This window comes from Bacillus rossius (assembly GCF_032445375.1).
Source record: "Bacillus rossius redtenbacheri isolate Brsri chromosome 9 unlocalized genomic scaffold, Brsri_v3 Brsri_v3_scf9_2, whole genome shotgun sequence".
Taxonomy (NCBI): domain Eukaryota; kingdom Metazoa; phylum Arthropoda; class Insecta; order Phasmatodea; family Bacillidae; genus Bacillus; species Bacillus rossius.
The window spans coordinates 12,524,068-12,544,710 of record NW_026962013.1 but is presented as its reverse complement, the minus strand read 5'-3'; the positions used below and the strand labels follow the sequence as shown (position 1 = coordinate 12,544,710).

Genomic DNA, 20,643 nt, shown 5'->3' with positions numbered 1-20,643 from the left:
AAGGCCTGATACAAAGTTCTTAGGAGCTAATTTTCACTTTACTAGGGTACACAATCCCTCGATACAGTGATCCCAGTAACTGTCTTCTCCCGGGGTTTCGTGGCTCTCAAAGGCAGTGGTAAGGAATACTTATCGTCAAGGTCGCCGAACGGTGCTGATACCAGCTTCCCGTATTTGGGAGGGTGACTGGCTGGTTAACCTAGTACGCCCTAAGACCGCTAGGGGCGTGCGCTGTCGATACCCAGCGATTGAAGCGATCGCAGCGGCGGAGCTTGGAACTACAACAATTCTTCTGCGAAACCGGACAGAAAATTTAACCTGGGCTCGCGACTTCTATACATTATATATATTCAATGGTACGGGTAAATCAAGGAAAGGCAGGGCAGGGCAGGGCAAGGCAAGGCAGGAGGGCTGATTATGAACACCTATATTCTTAACCAGATAGTGTGACCGGCATGATGACAGACTACCTGAATTTGAGTTACGAATCAGATTCTGATGATGCCAAATTAGTCATATCACTAAATACATACATCAGAAAACGAGTCGTATATTACAGGTTATGCACTAATTACTATTTTTATGTGAATGACTCCACTAAAAATCACACAAACTGAGATATGAACAAAGACGCGCCCCTGGTTCTATGCGAAGTTCATAAATGGCGCAATACGGCCCCGCCATGCTTCTGTACTCGCGGTGTTTCCCTCCCAGACAGGACGAGCTGGCCGGGCCTTATTCCCGCAGGCGCCGTCGCTGTGGAAAGGGAACCGCGGCCTATGCAGCGAATGCACAAGTCGTGCAGAAAAGCGCGCGCGCGCGCTTAGTGCCATCGGAGGAGTCGACATTTCACGACGCGACGCGGGGCCGGGCGAGGAAGGGCACTGGGCGGGCAGTGCCGTGCGCCGGGGACCGCGCCCCTGCTTCACGACAGTCGGGGGGCTCTCTCCCGCCGCCGAGCAGTCCGTGAGGTTCCTCGTCGAGTTACTCACGACGTCCGTGTGGCCATGGTTCCTTCCCTATCCATCTGGAACTACGTGCCTACTCGTAGAAAAAACCTTCCCCACTGTCGATATCGGGCTTGTATATGAAAAACTTACAAAAATGTAACATTTACGTTAAATGCAACCAGCTGCTCTGCCCCCATAACATAGAAAACCCTATTGCAAAAGAACAAAATTTTACAGGAAAAGGAAACAAAATTATCGAAAAGACCTCAAACTGGGGTTAGGGCCAATATGAATTTCAATGTAAGTTATCACTATATTGGATTTAGTGCTTCATAATTTTACACAGAAAGGTGTATATATTTTTAGAATGATTCGTAAACGCTACAAAATACCATTAAGAAATAAGTTGGACTCAAGGCCTTCTAACTTATCAGGGCAATGCTCTAATGTAACCGCTCACTGAAGTGAAGTGGGGGCAGAGAGTGAGCAGCTACAGGCATAGCCCGGGCGACTGTACGTTCCAGCAACTCTCTTGCTGCCTCCGCACGCGCCAGCCCATTGGGTAAAGAAGTCTAATTTATTTTTTTCTGGCTGCTCACATAAGTTGCCATTTAAGGTATCGAAATTCAGCAGACGACGAAAAAATATTGTTCGGTTTTAACTAAATTACTATCATGATTTCAGAATAATTTTTTTTTTAAAAACTTTGCATGCAGCTTCTTGAGCGAGTGTGAGAGCTATACTCGGCCCATGTAACGAGCACTCGCCGAGCCAGCAAACTCGCCCGAAGTAATTGCGCTTCATCGAAGCCGAGCTAAGAGTTGGCTGCAAGACAAGTGTAGCGAGAAGACACTTGGGACATTGCTGCCAGACTCGGCCTGCGAGCACGAAGCCAATCTCGCACCTTCTATTATTACAGTTTTCCGCATTCCGACCGGGAGACGTCCAGCTGCACCTGGCCCCCGGCTGCAGCCACGTCGACGAATCACATTTCCATAGATAACATAATAAAGCACTACGCTTTGATACACTTCCCATGCGTCCGTGCATCGCACAATAACTGAGAAAACTCGCCAATTAGGTACAACCAAAATTTGCAGCATAGGAACCACTCGGAACTCACTTTTTTTGCGCATAGAAAATGGGTTATTAAAAACATATTATTCGAAATCCTAAACGATGGATCACACCGAGTTAATGTATTTCGCATAAAACATATTGAAGCCCAGGCAACAATTGTTTTACATGACGTAACTTGTTGACGCCTAGTACTGGTCCGTGATCATAACATGAGCCCTGGGGGAATTGGCACAGACACTTGTTTTAGTCAAGAGTTGTAAATATAGTAGAGTTGCGTGTTAGATATTATGTGCCACTAATCATAAAACAATTAGTTTTATTTTATATGCTTGAAATAATAACTGGTTCTTCAATGGAAGAGGAAATTATTTTACCGGCGTGATTTAATTTCAAGCGTATTGTTTTTGCAATAAAATATTACATTGTAAATATATGAGTTGGGAAAACTAATGGTAGATTAAAAAAATATTAATAGTTGAAGTTGATTTAGGAACCAAATTTTTTATGCAAAGCGAATTTGTTACCAGTTTATGTTTAATGAGATAAATTAAGGAATCGTCCAAAGGAAAAAAATCAACAAATTTTGATCTACAATGGAACAGTCTTAGAGAAAATCAATATCTGCAAGAGTGTTATTAGTGATAACAGTTATATATGTCGTTGATTTGGGATATAAGGATGAACAAAAAGTGGAAACCTCAAATTGAATAATACAAAGGTCAAAGATTTATATTATCTTTGAAAGATTTGTGCAATGGGAGTGCATGACTTGATGTAAGTTTTATATTGAAAAGAATTGCTACAAATTATACTATATCCGAATAATTTCTACATAATTTTAATCTACAAATCATGAAATTCGGGTCAACTGAAAATAGACGTTCGACCTACAGTAATCTTCGAATACCTACCGAATACAATTTAAAACAGTTCGGAACGAGAATTAGAACTACGAAGAATCAGTGGCAATCTAACAACGTGGAAACAGCTTTCTACAACCATCCGACGGAAATATCTTCGTGCTACCAGCGCCAGAAGGAGAGAAGGATATCACAGAAGAGAGGACTGTACTATCAAACCTCCTGTGAAGCCGATTACGACATTGAAGCCAGTAAGGACCTTCTGTGCTGTTAATGCCGAGGGGACGGAGCCATATGAGAGCCACCCTACTGAAGGATGAGGACAGTGCAACAAGGATGTTACGCGTAGCGGCACAAAGTAAGACTGTTACTGGATTGTTACACATCGAGTAATATTATCACACTAACAGTAGTTTTCCAAATGCCATGTAAATGTTTTCTTTTAAAAAATTTTTTACATCATAGTCATACAAAGTTAGATTCTTAGAAATAAGCAGTTTCATTGTGATAAGTTGTCTCTGAAATATTTGGTGTAACTATAATTTCCCCAAATCAGATTTTAATTTTATACCTTTCACTTCTAACGAGCTTGAGTCACATTTTTTTACACCAGTGGTCCAGCTTTTGACCTGAGTTAGTTTATCCCGAGCAAAGATTAACTTCATGTGTGTTTATTTTCAACAAATGCTCATGATAAAAAATTTATTTTATATAGAGTCTTGATGGATTAAATCATTAACTTTTATCCCTTTTGAACCGAGAATATTTCTAACGGTTGGAATGAACGCGTAAATACTTAGATTAATTCGTAACAATAGGCATGTCGCCAGAATTTTAGAATGTAATGTGACTGATTTAGTGGCATAAACAGCTGTGTTCACGAAAACATCTCATGTATATTTTCGTGTTGAAAATCAGTCTGGAGTTAATGAAGGTAACCCTGATTTATTTAAAGGCGCCCGCAACGAGCATTTCAGTACTGCTGTAAATTTTATTAAATCACTAATAATCATTTGTTAGAACGCACACAAGTATATAAGATATTTTCATACCACTTTCTTATAGCAAACATTATAGAGTATAACTTTGCTGTCTTTAACAGAGGTTTTCAGATACACTTTTATTTGACTGCCACAGCAAGACACGCTGCTAATGGCATGAATTTTTTCGCTGCTACAGTTGCAAACTAATAAGGTCTGTCCTCATGGATAATTAAGATCGGTCATTACAGTGGCTGGCGTTGCGCAGTCCCGCTGGACCAGTCCAGAAGAAACACGGGTGGCTGAGCGGAGGGTCTGGGGAGGGGGAGGGGGGAGGCACCAACTGCGCAGCACCGCAGATGGAGCCCTGGCCTCCACAAATAGAGCCGCCGCCAGACGGCGACAAGGTCACCGCGGAGGGCACGCGGGTTCGAGCCTGTTCACCGGCGGGGGAAGCCTACAACTCACGTAGTTTCGGTTCCCTACCATGTTCGTGCAACTTCGGATTTCTCTCAAAAATTAAAATTTAAAAAAAAAAATCGAATGGGTTAGGTTAGTCACAACATGCTTGTTTTCATTGGAAACTTCTGATTTAGCGGCTGAAGTGGCGTAAATACCAAAACGCAAAACTTCGGAAACCTTCGGAAATTCTTGAAGGGAACCGAAACTACGTGAGTTGTAGGCTTCCCCACCTGCGGCGTGGTCTGTGGTGCGGCACTGCAGACCTCTGGCTGACCATGATTCCATCTCCGGGGAGGTTTGTTGGTACGGAATTGGCACTGTGAGACATTTCACAACTAAATCATCAGACACTTCCGGATTCAACCTGGGATTTTTCTTACAAAGGAAGACTGGCGACACCGCTGATTGAAAACCCAAGTGCTGAATGATTTCAGGCTAAGACACCAATTGCATCCTGACAAATGTTCTAGGTGGTGGCGTATTCTGTCACAATGAAGAACGGGAAGACATCCTACCATTGTAATTACTGAGGGCATAAAGTGCTCGTGACCTTAGTTCGACTGAGCAGGATGGCGTGCGTGGCCGCTGAACCACCGCCAATCCAAACGAGACGTTTCCTGGTTCAAAGTATGATAACACGTTATCAATGAGAAAACTAAACCGTAATCTGTATACCCATTACCAATCACGTAAGTCTATTTGCTGATAAACATGTTGCAATTTTCGTAGAAATACAAGTATTCTTAGGTTCAGGCGGCAACTACTTTCCCTGAACTCAATTAATATAAGACTAAAGTATTTTTGTATCAACAGGAAAGTGCAAATCTGGCAAAGGAAGAATAAATAAACTATGATGACCGCTATCTGACAATTTAAGACGTGCTCTTCTAGACATTTTCCAAATGGAAAAATTAGAGATTTTTAATACGCTGTGATCCTCGTTTTACATGAACGTGCAAGACATTGATTCGAGGTATCAAATCAATTTCAATACTGGACAGTTGTGTCACTACAATATTCAATACGTTGAAATTTTGGCTATCGTAAAAAGACTGCAAAACAAAAAACTTATTGGATTTTATTTCCCCCCGTGATATAAGTGGACCAAGCAAAGCTGCTTGGATCTTTGAAACCCTTCAACGCAACTTAAGCGCGTCACACGGGAAGTCTTACGACTGCTATAAACGAGGAAATTTCACAACCTGTGTGGTTGTGGCAACCCGCATGGACCATCCATGTTCCCAACTGGCAACCGCGGCTAAGCAAATACGACTTATAAAAAGGCCAACAGGACAGACGAGGAGAAACTGAGCAGCAAACTTGGAAGTCGTACTTCCTCTCAGTCGATGACGTAAACGCGACGTCCGAGGCACTCTGATAAAACAGCCTGCGACTCTTGCCTGACGGCGATAGGAGAGAGCAGGCTCGTTTCCAGAATAGGCATACCGCAAACATTAAAAAAAAAAAAAAAAAAAATACTAAACAAAAACAATATCAAAACTTTTAAACACATTAGTTAGGTTTTTAGTTGCATTTATTATTTCAAATCTATTTAAATTTCAGAATTAAAAAAAAAAATTCGTTAGTTTCCTGATAACAAATGTACTATTGGCATGGCAACGAAAAAATAATCGAATTTCCTTTGCAGTGTACAAGATTAATATATACTAATATTGCGCTATAGTATACAATAGTATAGTATACATAGAACTCTTCTTTAAAAATACTTCACTTTGGATACGATAACTAAAAAAAACGAATAGGCGTCTTCATGGAGAAATTAAACCGATGTACCTGCAAAGTGTGGCGTCCCTGGCAAGACTGTTGTTATACTGAAAGGGTAAAGACACGAGAGTGTGCCCGGGCTATCGCCGACTAAGCCTGTCAGCAGCAGCTAGATGGACGCCGGCTTGGGCGTGCCCCGACAGCGGGTCTTGCACGAACAGTCCACCCAACTGGCCGCCATCTACAGAGAATGAAGGCCGTCTTGTTTATAAATACACGACTGCGTCTACATACTACGTAACTACGTAGATAAACCGTGCGGAACACACGGACATCGCGGTGGCACGTGCGGGCTCGCAGTTGCTAAATAATAATAATAAATATCGTCCAAATTTGAGGGGAAAGCGAAGGAGAAATGCAAACTGACTTGGAGGAATGTATCTACTGCGCAGCACTTTCAATGTGTCTGCGGTGAACGAGTGCTACCTCTCTACCACCAGCCTGGGCCACAAGGCTAAAGGAAGTTAAGGCGACAAAAGATGCAGCAAGGCCAGTTTATGAAAATGTGAACCTTGCGATAAATTTAAAAAAAAAATTTACAAAAATCTGGTACGTCAATTAACTTATTGCACACTGTATTTTCACGTGTGAAAGAGGAGATCCAAACACCTCCCTCCAAGAATCTAATTCAATAAAAGAAATTAAGTTGCATCATATAAAAAAAGTTTTAATCATTACTTCAACTACGTAACAGCACGCCACTGCCATATCCCGACAATTCCTGTCCGCACATCGTCCCTCGAGGAGGCTGGATCAGTGCCCTGGACATCCCCACTCCCGGTCCACCAATCAGCACTCCACGGCAAACTTAAGCTCCGTAAGCCAAATTTCATGTTTGTGGGCAGATATTTGTTGTCATTTACTAGGATTTTGATATCTGTGACATTCATACAACGGTGCATGCATTTCTCAAAACAGAACTATTGGCAATTTTATTTTAGAAAATTGGCCTTGAAATGCAGCCTTCCCCCGCTGGCCAAAAGGAAAGAAAGAGACGGGCCAGTCACACTGGCTGGTACAGCTAGCTACGGACAGTCCTAGCGAGCAGCTCACAATGGGTGCTTATCCCGTCGCTGCTTCCTTTGAAAAGTTCAGTTCGGCCAACTGCGGCACCTGGTTTTGATAACCGAATAATGAAATCTTATATTAAAACACGTGCTAAATTAATTGGTATCTTACACGTTTATGATAAATATTACGAAGCATGCAAACCTGGCATGGCACGGAGAGCTGAAGCTCGCTCAGGACGTTAGAAGAGAAGGATGAAGGGTGTGAAGGGTCGGGCGGACCAACACGTCTGGAGTCCGAAGTGCCCGGCCAGTGACGCCTAGGTCAGCAGGCTATCGGCCGGCAGATAAGAGGCGCTCAGAGCCGGCCACGCCACTCTCCCAGGCACTGCCACCACTCACATCTGGCCATGGGCCGCGTCAGGATCTTCACATTTTTACACACAAAATGGTAACGCTGCACACAAAAAATGTTGACTTATTTCATAATTTTTTTTGTATAAAACGAACCTTCCCAAACATACAATTTACAAATCCATCCATGTTGTATTTAACTTTTTAAATAAAAACCTGCGACTGTACCTAGTATAATACCTGTTTATTACTTCGAAGTCGTAATATCCAGTACATATTTTACCCTTCTGGGGGAGAGGGGCACGTGCCCCCCCCCCCCCCCCCCCCGTTCCCCCACTAAATTCGCCACTGCCTCTGTTCGAACTTCGAAAATATCGCATCAGATAACGCTGGGGTACAGTCTTAGTTGGCAGAAGCACTGAAACCCCTAAAGTCCCAGTACGTGACCGTACCACCTGACTGGCAAAACAGAAAGTTTTAGTATGCACGTGCATTTACAAAACAAGTGTAAAGTGTCTTCAAATAAAACTATCAGGACGATAACGTTGTGATGCATTCACACCGAACTTCCGCTACAGTACTGTTTAAATAAAAGTGTTTGAAACAAAATTCAGATTAACGGTAGGACGCACCGCAGGCCAGAGCGCTGCGTCACCCTAGCCGACGCCACCGGGAACGTAGTGACTGAGCGAGATCTAACTGCTATGCGACCTGCGGCAGTCTCATTACCTCGCATCAGTCTCTGGTCGTGTGCGCTGTGATAATATCTAATCCACACTTCTGTAGGACAGGCATTATTCCGCTAGACACTAACAAGCATGCGCTTCTAAGCTAGCCCCCACCCCTCCTTACTAAGACGAACAAAAATAGCCTGTGCATGAGCTTTGCTGATGAAAACCAAACAAAAACCAACAATGGCCAAGTATGCGAAAGCTCTTGTTAAAATTAGCATGTTAAATGAGACTTTTAGTACATTTCAAAATGTGTGAGCTTACATGGATATAATTATAATATTTATAGGTTATTTTAAAAAATTATACATTAAAATATAAAAATCCTAAAAGCTCCCTTTATTCGACGTTTGATGTGATTGCTTGGAATGGCAGCTTCCTGCGTGGAAAAGCAGAGGGATCCAAGACATAATACATAAAGATAACTCTCAAGTCCGTCGGCGTAACGTGGCAAATCGTTCACAATAACTGAATCGGTCCCTGCAGAAAGGGCCTTAGTCGACCAAAAATAGTTTTTAGATAAATAAAAAAATACTATCAAACTATTAGTCAGAAAAAGTGGAAAAAAATATTTAAAATAAAGGAAGTAATATTTTTATTTTGAGTTTATATAAATGTGTGTTTTTAGGAATAAATTAATTTTCAATCAAATAACCAACGAGTCGGTGATAGGCCTACCTACAGTATCACGTCACGTATTCTTATTTGAATACACATCTCATAATATGGGGCGAATAAATTATTTCTGGTTTTACATGTAGCTAACTTATTATAACCAGCCATCCGAGCAAATTTACAAAATTTATGTGTAGCTAACCTAACTTAACCAACCATCCACACGATTTTTTTATAGTATTCCAGAACCACAACAGAGCCTCCATTTTCAACAAATAAACATTCCACGATACAACTAAACTCTCAAAACTATGTGAATTGTGATTCAGCCAGCAAACTTCGCCACCAGCGCTGCGCGGCAAGGCAGGTCGTTCAGCGACCGAGCCGCCCGGCTCGACAAAATGGCCGTCCGCCGCGGCTGATGACGACATACAAGCACGGCGCGAAGGAGGGGAGGGCGTTGGAGGGAGAGATGCTCCTTCCAGGGGTGTACAGACCACGCTTCCCGCGAGCCCCGCTTCAACCGTTGAGGTTCGTTACTCGCGCTGCATTCGCGCCACGGCCCCAACAAAGAACCTCTATTAGCATACAAGTAAGTCTCTTTAATACACGTAATGTGATTTCGTTGTTGAAAGTGCTGTAATATTCTAAAAGTTTCCAGAAACTAAAAATCCTAACACAGAATCGATTCAACTTCAGTTTTTAACATGGTTTTAACAAACAAGAACACCCACAGAATAGCGATTTTTTTTTTACTAAGACGTTATCATTAAAAACAAAGCTTATCTTTTTTTTTTGTTTTTTTTCTCAGTTAAAGCGAAAACATTTTGAGGGCTTACGATAAGATAATTTTCAAGAGTTACAATTTCATCACCTATATTCAGATCCAATATTAACTGTAGGTTCTATTCATCTGTAAAAGTATCGGAGGTTCTTCTTTCATTACTGTCCTAAAAAGATTTCATTAGAAATGCCTCTATAATTTCTACAAACCTAGTTGGGGGTTGGGGGGTAATTAGGATCATAGATTCATCAACTTGGCTTTTTTTAGACTTTTCGAAAATGCTTGCTTTTTATTTGCATTTGCTGCATTATTCCAATGTTCATTAAAACCTCCAAATGATGCACATTTTATCAGACATTACAGTTTTTAAATTTTTTGCAAAAAAAAAAATTGCTACCATCACTTGCAAGCACACTATAAGACTGCAAACTACATCAACATGACTGCCTTTAAAATAGTACATATTTCGGTGCATACATTGAAAAATACAATCGGAAAATATTGAGCGGTACATCAGGTTTCTCACCAAAAATACTAATAGGAACAGTGTCATTAAATGACGCGGTTATGCTAAACCAAATGGGTGTCAAACACCGTATTAGCGAAAATTAGACCACATGAAAAAATATTAAATAAATACCGACCATCCTGGCATGCTGTGTACAGCAGATTCGAAGTTTTGCGCAACTGTCACATTTCTTCGTGTAGTTATATTCGTTACAGGCTACTTCAGGTTCCCAATATATCCAAGCCCTGGCTGCCCTGAATAACTAAGGCACACACGCGCGTTATGCCAGCACGCTCTACAAAACACGAGGATATGCGCGGCGTGGTCACGCTTACGCAACCACCCCGTGCGTAGGGGAGTTCGTCTACCCCGTGCCAACTTTCTAGGCTTTACAAGGGAGGGAGAGGGAGGTTTGCGAGAGCGGTCCAAGGGGGCCCCCTTCCGTCGAGTGTGTCTTGCGCGGACTGTACCCTCCGCCAAGTGACGTAACAGCTCCGTCGACGAGGAAGGGGACAGATTACGTAACACAGGGTTGCCACGTTTGGCGCGCACAGACGTAAGTTGCCAATCTAAACATTTCAAACCTCAGTATTAACCATAAAAAATATACAAAGGTAACTATAGGGTTACTTTACTTCGAATGAAATACGGAAATGAACAAGTGTTTCGAAACAGGACTAATGTAACAATTAGAGTACCTGCGGAATGTACGTTTATACACTTTAAAAGCGTTAATGAAAGAAAAAAAGGCAAGGAAAGAAATAGTAATACGTGAAGTTTATGAAAATAACACAACATCCTCCCATTACTGTTAAGGCAGTAATAAAGCCACCGTTATAATCAATAAAAACACATTGCCATAGGTAAGTATAGCAATTTTACAAGCGCAATTCAGGACATATCCTGGGGTTTAATCGGATTGTTTAGGCTACCCTTAAAACGTCTTGAAAACACTCGACAGTTCCGGGCCAAAAGTGAAAGTTGCACAACTGGACACACACATATTTGAACGACGTTCCATCGCTCAGGCCAGCCCTGACAATCTCCACTTGTCACAGAGGACGTTCTGCAGGATGATGCTCCCTGCTCCCTAGCACAGCTGCAAGCAAGGTTGTGTGCCGTACCAGCTACTTATGTACATGCAACATGGTGATGCCGTCATTGTGCATCATTATTTGACTGTTGTGTAAATTAATAGTGAAAGAGGTAACGTTTTTGCTTCCCAAGTAACAAACTTCGGAATTGAAGTTCGTCCTGCTCTCATAATAAATAATTTGTAAAGCATCAACTAAGCATAATTATTTTTTTATTTTATGTTTTATTTGGTACCAGTAAAACTTAATATGAATTAAATAGCATTCACAGTATCACAGAGCATTGTCCGAAATGTTATATTTTGTGACAAAACAGTTTTGTACCATGGCATGCAGGAGCAGACCTAGCCCGACCAAGCCTGGTGGACGATCAGAGACGTACACACAGGCGGTTTCCTACAATCACCGGCCCTGGCCCTTCCCTAACGTTCTTGATTTATGATCCCTGCCACAGCCATCTGCGCCAGACCATCATTGCCAGGGTTTCTTCGAGGAAGAGGAGAGACAACATGTGCGCACGTACAGCAGTACTGACTGTCGGAACATATGGACATACGTTACTGAGTTACGTGCCCCCATCGCAATATACTTTCAATAAATATAGTTTAAAAAACTAAAGAAACATGCTTTTAAAGATTATCAAACTAAAAAGTAAAAAATAATTTTAAAATTTAATTTATGACAATAGTATATAAGCAATACTAGTATAAATAAGAAAAAAGCTTGAGGCGCTTTGTGCCATATTTTTTGAATATTAAGCGCCCCATGCTTTTTTCTCATTTATACTAGTATTGCTTATATACTATTGTCATAAATTTAATTTTAAAATTATTTTTTACTTTTTAGTTTGATAATCTTTAAAAGCATGTTTCTTTAGTTTTTTAAACTATATTTATTTTTAACTTTTTAGTTTGATATTCTTTAAAAGCATGTTTTTTAGTTTTTTAAACTATATTTATTTTTAACTTTTTAGTTTGATATTCTTTAAAAGCATGTTTTTTTAGTTTTTTAAACTATATTTATGTATAATTATCATAGGGAAATGAGTTACCGACACTACCTATTACCATCTGAGATAACTATTTGGAGTTGCAACGTCACAAAGAAATGGTAAAGTCTCTACGAATCATTTGCAGTTAGATGTATGGATATAATATTAGAATTTACCGGGGAAAAAAAAAACATTTTTTTTTTCGGCGTGGCCGGGAGTAGAACCCACGATCTTTGAATCCGAAAGCTGACGTCACAGAAGTCGCGCGCCTTAGACCGCTCGGCAAACGAACGTAATGAAATGGGTGGGACATTTTACTGTGATGAGTCACTCACTCTTAGTCGAAAGAGTTACAGACGGACAGACAGAGTTACAGACGGACAGACAAACATACAGGTGAAGCTAATATAAAGCATGTAAAAACCAATACTTACTATGTTTAAAATATTGGCTAATTTTAGTTGTAGTCTTGGGAAGACCCGATACAGTCCCTGAAAATAACTTTCCGAGGCAATCTATCTCCAACTGCCTTTTCAATCTCAAAATTTCGTCCCCGACATTTATTTAAAATTCTAACAGACGTTTGACAATATTGCAAACAAACAAAGCTGGACAGAACCCCGAACAAGTTTACAAAACCTGTCACGCATGATTATTTTGAAAATTTCACTTCAGTTATTAAAAAATTAAAATACATTGAAATGCAAACTTGTATACCATAAACAGACCTGCTAATTTCTTTATCAAATTAAATCTCACCGAGCTTTTTTTTTATCAATGACATTATTGTTGACAGATCACTATCATAGTGCTGAATACATCAAACCAATTCGTTTTCCATATGCCATTGGAGTTCTGCATGTCGTCATGGAAAAACTACAAGAAAATATAAACTCTCAGAGAATCAGTATAAATCAACTGATGTCAAACTTTAAATATCAAACAGCACAGAATATTCCCCGCAAGGAATTTAGTCATGATACAATAACAGCACAGACGAACACAGTTTCAACAAAAAAAAAAACAGTATATGTAGGCAGACATGGGGCAACACACAGCGAACGACGAAGACTGTAGGCTTCCTATGACAAAACAGTTGGACGTTTCGGGAACTGGCTTATGTTCCCGTCACAAAGCACAAACTTCTAAGGGTCCCATACACGCTCAGTATGTCTGAACGATTACTTGTAGTGACTGCGCAGTTCTGTCCGGCGAAACCCTGGCTCTTGGCCTCGGGTCCCCCCCTATGGTCAACTGACAGTTTAGGTGATCAAAACTCGTCGGTTACGCTGAAAAATTTCGCGATGGTCGCGTCAAAAAAGGGAGAGCCTTTCATTATTTAGAAATGTACAAATATCCCTTCTCAGGCTGTGGAATCTGGGGAATGCAAACAATACAATAATAAGTTCAAAAAAAAACTGCCGCGTACGATGCCCTAGTGGAAATTTAAAAGGCAAAATGCTAGTTATCTTTTGTCACTTCTGCCACACCAACAACAGGATGAACTGACACAGCTGAAGGAAAAACTGGAGAAACTAGACGAAAAACTGAGCTGTCCTACAAATACTCAGTTCAGTTGAACGATCAGTTTATTCTTCAAATCAGGAGTCCAGTAAACTGAAAAAAAAAAAAAAAAAAAAACTGAATGTGTATGGGGGGCCTATAGATTTGGTTGAACAGGCTTTTATACTAGGATTCCATACTAGGCAAATCTAACTGCTTCCAGTGGGAGGGTTATGAGTTCCAGCCAAGGGTCTGCAGTATGGCCACATACTAGCGAATGATTCATAAGCTGCAATTCGCTTCACATATTCTTGGATCAAGTTCATTACACACGGTACCTTGCCATCACAGATGATTTTTATTGGGTGGAAAGGAAGTAGGGGAAAAGTATGAAATAGTGTAGTGAAAATAAACTTCTGTTAGGTCAATAATAAAATTTATAAGGTAATAAAAAAACTGCTATTTTTCCTATGAGAAGTTCAAATCATAGTAAGAACCAACACACAAATGTGGTATTGCAAAATGTTCTACACTTCCATAGGGAATTAACTAATATTTTTACTATAGAATATGATACCATACAGGTAAAACATGAACGGTATCGTGTTCTATACTATAATATGTAGGGTTATAGTATACTTTAAGATACCCGAGAAGTTAATATCAATGAAAATAGATTATAAAAAGTGGTATTGTATTATCTAATAAACCGGGTGGAATTGTAGTATCGTGTTCTATACTAGAATAGGTAGGGCTGTATTCAGATAGGCGAAAGCTAGTTTCATAACTTTTTGTGCAAAACAAGCGTGTGAATATTCTCCGCCAAAAACTCCCATACTCCCGCGTTTGTCCCATAAGATCATCTGTGCCGCCATGTTTGTGACGTTATCGATTTTGTTATGGTATCGCGTTGTAGACTAATCCCAACGTCTTCCCTAAATATATGTTTGCATTATACTTATCACACAATTAAGTTACTTAATTCTAAGTACCACCTTATCAGTATATTATGTTACAATTTCAACACTACTGGTCGCACCAACTTCTACAAATACACTTTTTTTTCCAGCTCCAGCTTACCCACGAAAGTAACGTATTAGCTGCAAGTGTAATAATAAATGCAGTGCTGCCGAAAAAATTAGCAAACAAAAATACATTTTCTTACGCACATTATATATGCCATTTACAGTTATAGGCATCTATATTCTCATTTTCTCTAAAAATATCACTAAATGATTTTTCTAACAAACGTACGTCGATCTACCAAGTAAGGTGCAAATACTGAGGTTAAAGAAAGGCTATCTACTTGCAAATCCTACGCAACAAAGGAAACCTTAGAAGAGACGGAAAACAAGGCTAAAGAAAGCTGATGGAAACAATTCGAACATTCACTCTTCGACAGCGGGGAAGAAGAAAAAAATACGTTGACCCAAGGTCTTGTATACATTTCAGTAAAAGATCAAAGCGACGTCCTTGGCTGCTAAGAAATGCAAGACACTATCTACAAGAATGCACTTTTTTTTCTAGCACACCTTTACACCTTTACACGTGCGTATCCAGTTGTGTTTTAACAGAAAATACTAAAATAAAGACAGGAATTTGACGTGTTTGTGATTTGAAAATGTACGATCCCCATTTATTTTATTTTAAGATATGCATTATAAAGCTTTAATAAAAATTGGATAAGCAATAAGGAACAATTACCAAATTTTCTGGTAATGAATATGCTTTAGTTTCAATTGAATTAATATCGAGAGCCACGTTTATAACGTTGATTTCAAAAAAAAAATTAGTCGTAAAACTATAACAAATCGTTGACCAAGGCCCAGGAGATGTGTTAACATAATTTACACGAATCTTCCTGCAACTATAACTGACGCATCACAACTTTCGTTCCTCAATGCCCAGTCACCATTCTGAATGTGTGCCTTATGTTACGCGCCACAGAATATAGTGTAATTTACCTCTTCTGTAGTGCAAATATGCCATCACCTGCCAAAATTAGTGACAAGGATGTTAAGTTAGTGTCTAGTCATTAAACTGCGATTTGCTTTTTAGTGAGTGTCAATATTTTAACTCTTGATACGCGGCATTTGGTAGGAGTAATTTCGTGAATGGAACTGCTGTCGATTGGAACGGAAATGTGTTAACACGTTGCTGCCAAATGTAGAAGTCTCAGAAATCTCGATTCGTATATATTAACTCTCGCGAACATCGGACTATTTACTAGTATTGGTGTCAAAAATAAACCTTATAATAGCACAACTATCCTTTAGTACTTTTTCATAATTTATAGTCATAAAAAGAAATAACTTAAAAATTATGCATTACAATATTGACCATCCTTAGATAACACTGAAAAGTAAATTTAGCGAAGCGTTCGTAATAATGTAAGATACACAAGAAATTGTTAGCTTACATAAATATTCAATGCCATGAAAATTAAAGAATTTCGGGGTGAAATTTTTACTGTTAAATCTTAAATGCTGAATCAGCACAAGGTTAGCGTTAGTTTGTAGGAAGTATTTACAGAATCATTTCTGTCGTTTATGCAATAACAAAAACACATATACCAATACTTCGTGTTATGTGTTAAAATATGTTTCAGGTTAATTTTGTTTTAATGAATCTATTGGACTGCAACGTTTAGTTTGAACGGCTGGGAGTGTGGACCAGTTCAGAAGGAGAGTGCGGGGAAAGTAGGGAGAATGCTTGCCACCGGGCACTTTGTACCCAATTGCAGCTATATATAAAAAATAAAAAAATAAAAAATACTGAAAACACGCGACTTTGCTCGTTACCAAGGTTAGATGTTTACAAATTACTGGCTAGTACTGAAGACTCTAATTTTTTTATGAAATCTGCCTTGAAATTTATGACCCGAACGAAACGCGATTTACAAACGCAACTCTAATCTGCAGAGAAGTTTGAAAGCATCATAACCTGAAAAAACTAAACTTTGGACTTGGAACATAAAATTTGACAGAAGTGTACACACCAACCCCTCTTAAAACAACGTTCAAAAGCAGTACATGTATCGAACAAAATGGCGGTGTCGGACAGTACACGGGGATAATTATTAAACTTAACTCACTGTACATAACGTCGATATACACCATCTCCCAAAAACTGTACATGGGTAAACAGACAACTAAATGCTTGGTAGCCGTGATCGCTGGCTAGGGCCATGGGACACATGAGCGTAGTCTACACAGGACTATTTTGGGCGGGGGATAGAAACTCTTTTCCCGCTGTTAGCTTTCAAAGTAATTCCTTTTGTGGGAATGATATAATTTTTATATCGGAGACGGTGGAGATATATATCCCCCGAGTGGTCGTAGGCCCTTTAACGAAATTCACAATTAGCATAAAGCCTGTACTCAAGCCCACATTAAATTTTTCAAATCGTAAGTTTCCAATGACAAAAAAAAGTTCTTATTGTTTCACGCAGTCAATATAATTCTGGAATAACCAGAACCTGCAAAGCCAAAATATACCCCTTCATTTTATAACGTATTTGCTTGGTGATTTTACAAGTATTGTAGAAATTTTCAGGCCACTTTTAAGGGCATATATACCAAACGCAATTAAAAATTATATATACGTCATTAATAAAATATATTTACTTCGCAGGACGAACACTTCTTTGCATGCAGAATGAAAATATCAACTTACACAAATTAAACGCTAACTACATGAATTCCCCCCCCCCCCCCCCCCCAATAATTCTCTTCACGCGCCACCGAAAGCCGGTTTACGTAAGCTGAAAGCACATTCTCATGCGAACAAAAGCCCGGCGCGGGCAGGAAACACGCACGCTAGCCGTGGGATCGGCGAGCACCCACGTCAGCTATCCGCGCTTGGCAGCGTGTCGCCTACCTCTCCACGACTTCGCGACGAGAACAGCTTCACGCAGGCAGCCCACCCCAAGCAAACATCAAGAACACAGGCCCTGCCAAAATCCTTCATGCGCCACATCGCTCTTCATTCTGCTCTACAACGGAAAAGATAATAACCTAACATAACGTTAAAATTTTATTTCCCTAATCCGTTTGTAATCAACCACCTGGCTCCAAATATCCTAAACACAAGACGCAAATTTATTCCCCACCGATATAAAACAATACGTACTCCAAACGTATTTGCAAACCACCAGCCGTCCAGTACCCATATTAGGCCACATGACACCAAGCTGTTCTTTTCTAACCAACTATACCTGCTGTCAGACTTTCACCGCAAGCTTACGCTTGGAAAATACATCCAATTAAAATGGAACATGTCTAGCTTCAAGTTTACGATGATACGGAATTTAAACTTAAAAGTATGTGTAAAGGTAACACATTTGGAGAAAAAGTTGCTAAATTTAATTATAAGTATAGCAACAAAAATTATATACCGCTGCTTCTTCATATTAAGTTATGTTAAAATGTAAACTGCAGTTTTAAACTTGACTGTAACGTAACTGCGCATTTTTATGGATAAAATGTTATCACTTTATATGACTACGAACAGAACCCACGTGTACATATAAATTAAGCATTAGGCACGCCATTAAAATCTTCAATCCAGAACTCGAAATGTAGGTACTTCTGAAAGAAACACAAAATGTCATGATCATAATAAATAATGTAAAATAATGTGGGACATTGTAGCTTCAGACTCACGCCTTCCGACACCATGGCTGCAGCCTGGGGTAGCTTAGCCACGAACTGAAGTGGTGACAGGACGTGTCGGGAATACACTGTAAACACTTGGACATCTTCCGACACACCCACAACAAACCACTAGCAACACCCACACAACACCGCCACTCGACGATGCCGCAAATCTAACAATTCCCATGGCAGTGGCACTGATTTTATTTACAAACATACCGTTTAAAATGTTCTCGAATGCGATCCTCGCGGATATTCTCCGGTAAATTTCCAACCCACAGATGTCGCGTCTCTCTAACCATCTTGCTCCGAACTCTTCATGAGGAAATGCTTTACGTAGCTTCCATGGATAAAAATACGCACGTACACATTATTCCCGCACAACACATAACTCAACTCCACTGCGCTACTTCGAATCGCTACTCTACAGCAAATGACGTCACAATGGCGGGATCACAACCAAAACTCCCTTAGCTAGCTGGTGAAGCTGCTGTGCTGTTATGGCGGACCAATACGCAGCTAGCGCGCGAGCCATGACGCCTGTTGGGCGAGTCCACTTTCGGTGGATTCAAGTGGAGGGGAGGCCGGTAGGAAAAAACGAACCGGTCGAAGACTCGAATGGGAGAGGTAACATTCGAAGCAAACCTCTTGAAAGCTTGCATTACAGGTAAAAAAAATTTTTTTTAAAGAAGCTAACTACAGTTACCATTATATAAAAGGTCTGTATATCAATCAAGTTCAAATTATTTGAAAAATGGTATGCTACAAGCAGTTTCTATTAAGAAAACTAAGTATTTTCAACTGTTGTTCAAATACAAATGTAAATTTTATTTACATATGATATTCAATTATGTAAAAATTTCTCCTCAGTAGTGTCAATGAACATTCTAAGTGCGGAAAAAAGTAATAAAAAATTTAGGTTGTGTATTGTTCGTCTAAGATACGAAAAATGGTTTAATATGAGATTTAGGATAAACCAAAATGTATATAAACATCTTTTAGAGTTTTTAAGCTATTCTAAAACATATTTACTCGCAACTGCAAATATTTTCCGACGGGTCAAAAAAAAAACTATTTTAACAGCATTATTTACAGAATCTCAGTCCCATACATTTCATCTCACTACTTACGTTTCAGTTAACCCCTTAATATAAATATTCACTCTCAATAGAAATTACCTTTTTTTACGATTTGTTTACCACAACAAACGATTCAATTCGTTTACAGCTCTCGCTTTCAAACCAAATCGGATGGGATACGTGCAACACCATGAAGACGCTATTAGAGCACTGTGGATTTGTTTAAGGTTTTGCTGTGGCATGGAAGTCTGAACATTGCAGTTTTCGTAACTAATAACATTTCCGTAACAGATAACACATACAGAGACCATGGCGTTAAAACAAACACAACCAAGCCATTTCAGCCGAGCCTTGTGAGATTACAAATCTGAATTACAGAGAGCGCCCCAACAAGAAGCTAAATACTTCTTTCGTATCCTTACACTTAAGAGAAAATAGAGCGCAAACGCGGAGGCACACGTCTAGTCAACGAATGGTTTAACGAACAATCAATAGGTAGCACTAAAAGCGGAGCGTTGTAAAAAGAAAAAGAATATATTTAAGAGTAATTCAGGAGACGCCAGCTTGGATTCAATAGTTTTTTGTTTATTATGTCAATATGCTTCCGTTAAAGCAGGGACACAATATTTTTCAAGATTACATTTCAGTAGTAAATTAATTTTGTTCGTCAAAACTTAGTACAATATTTAATTTAATATTGAACTCATTTAATTCTTCTACGCATTGAACTCAAAATTTATCCTAAGAAAAAGAAATTAAGTTTTTAAAAGTAAACAATAATAAAATGTTGGTAAAAAAATTTGTTGTCAGAAACAGCATGTTTCAGAAATATAAATTGCTACAAATAAGTCAATTATTCCGTATTAGTTACTTTGTTATTTTATCAATAACCAATGTACAAATTAGTGGATAAAAGTATTACTTATGTAAGAAAATAAACATGGGTGTTATTTTTATGCCCGTACAACTCTTCACCAAAATTTACAGTTTTCCTTGTCTCTCTGCATGTTATCATATAGCCCACCCCTTGCGACACCTTCCAGTAGGTACGGTTGATACCCAGGATGTTTAGGTTAAACGGTTTCTAACTGAGATGCCCGTAAGTCCTTTTATAACTTCTAATAAGAATATTATACATAGTCCTAGGTATAGTTATAAAAAAAATATTATTCATGGCCGCAATAAACAGTAATTAACTTGGCATC

At 39.5% G+C, this 20,643-nt stretch overlaps 1 protein-coding gene across 6 annotated transcripts in view; it reads right to left on the bottom strand.

The window, feature by feature from the left end:
* Nucleotides 1-19,845, bottom strand: part of LOC134543353 (protein split ends-like) — a 201,515-nt gene extending 181,670 nt beyond the window's left edge. For 3 of the 6 annotated variants that reach the window (XM_063388329.1, XM_063388331.1, XM_063388336.1), the window contains exon 1: nt 18,579-18,886. In XM_063388329.1, the coding sequence (XP_063244399.1) occupies nt 18,579-18,661 (83 nt within the window). In that variant the 5' untranslated portion in view covers nt 18,662-18,886. Of the gene's footprint in view, nt 1-18,368; nt 18,887-19,537 lie in introns of those variants that run through there. The other 3 variants (XM_063388332.1, XM_063388328.1, XM_063388333.1) reach the window with 2 other exon arrangements.
* Nucleotides 19,846-20,643: the final 798 nt, after the last annotated feature.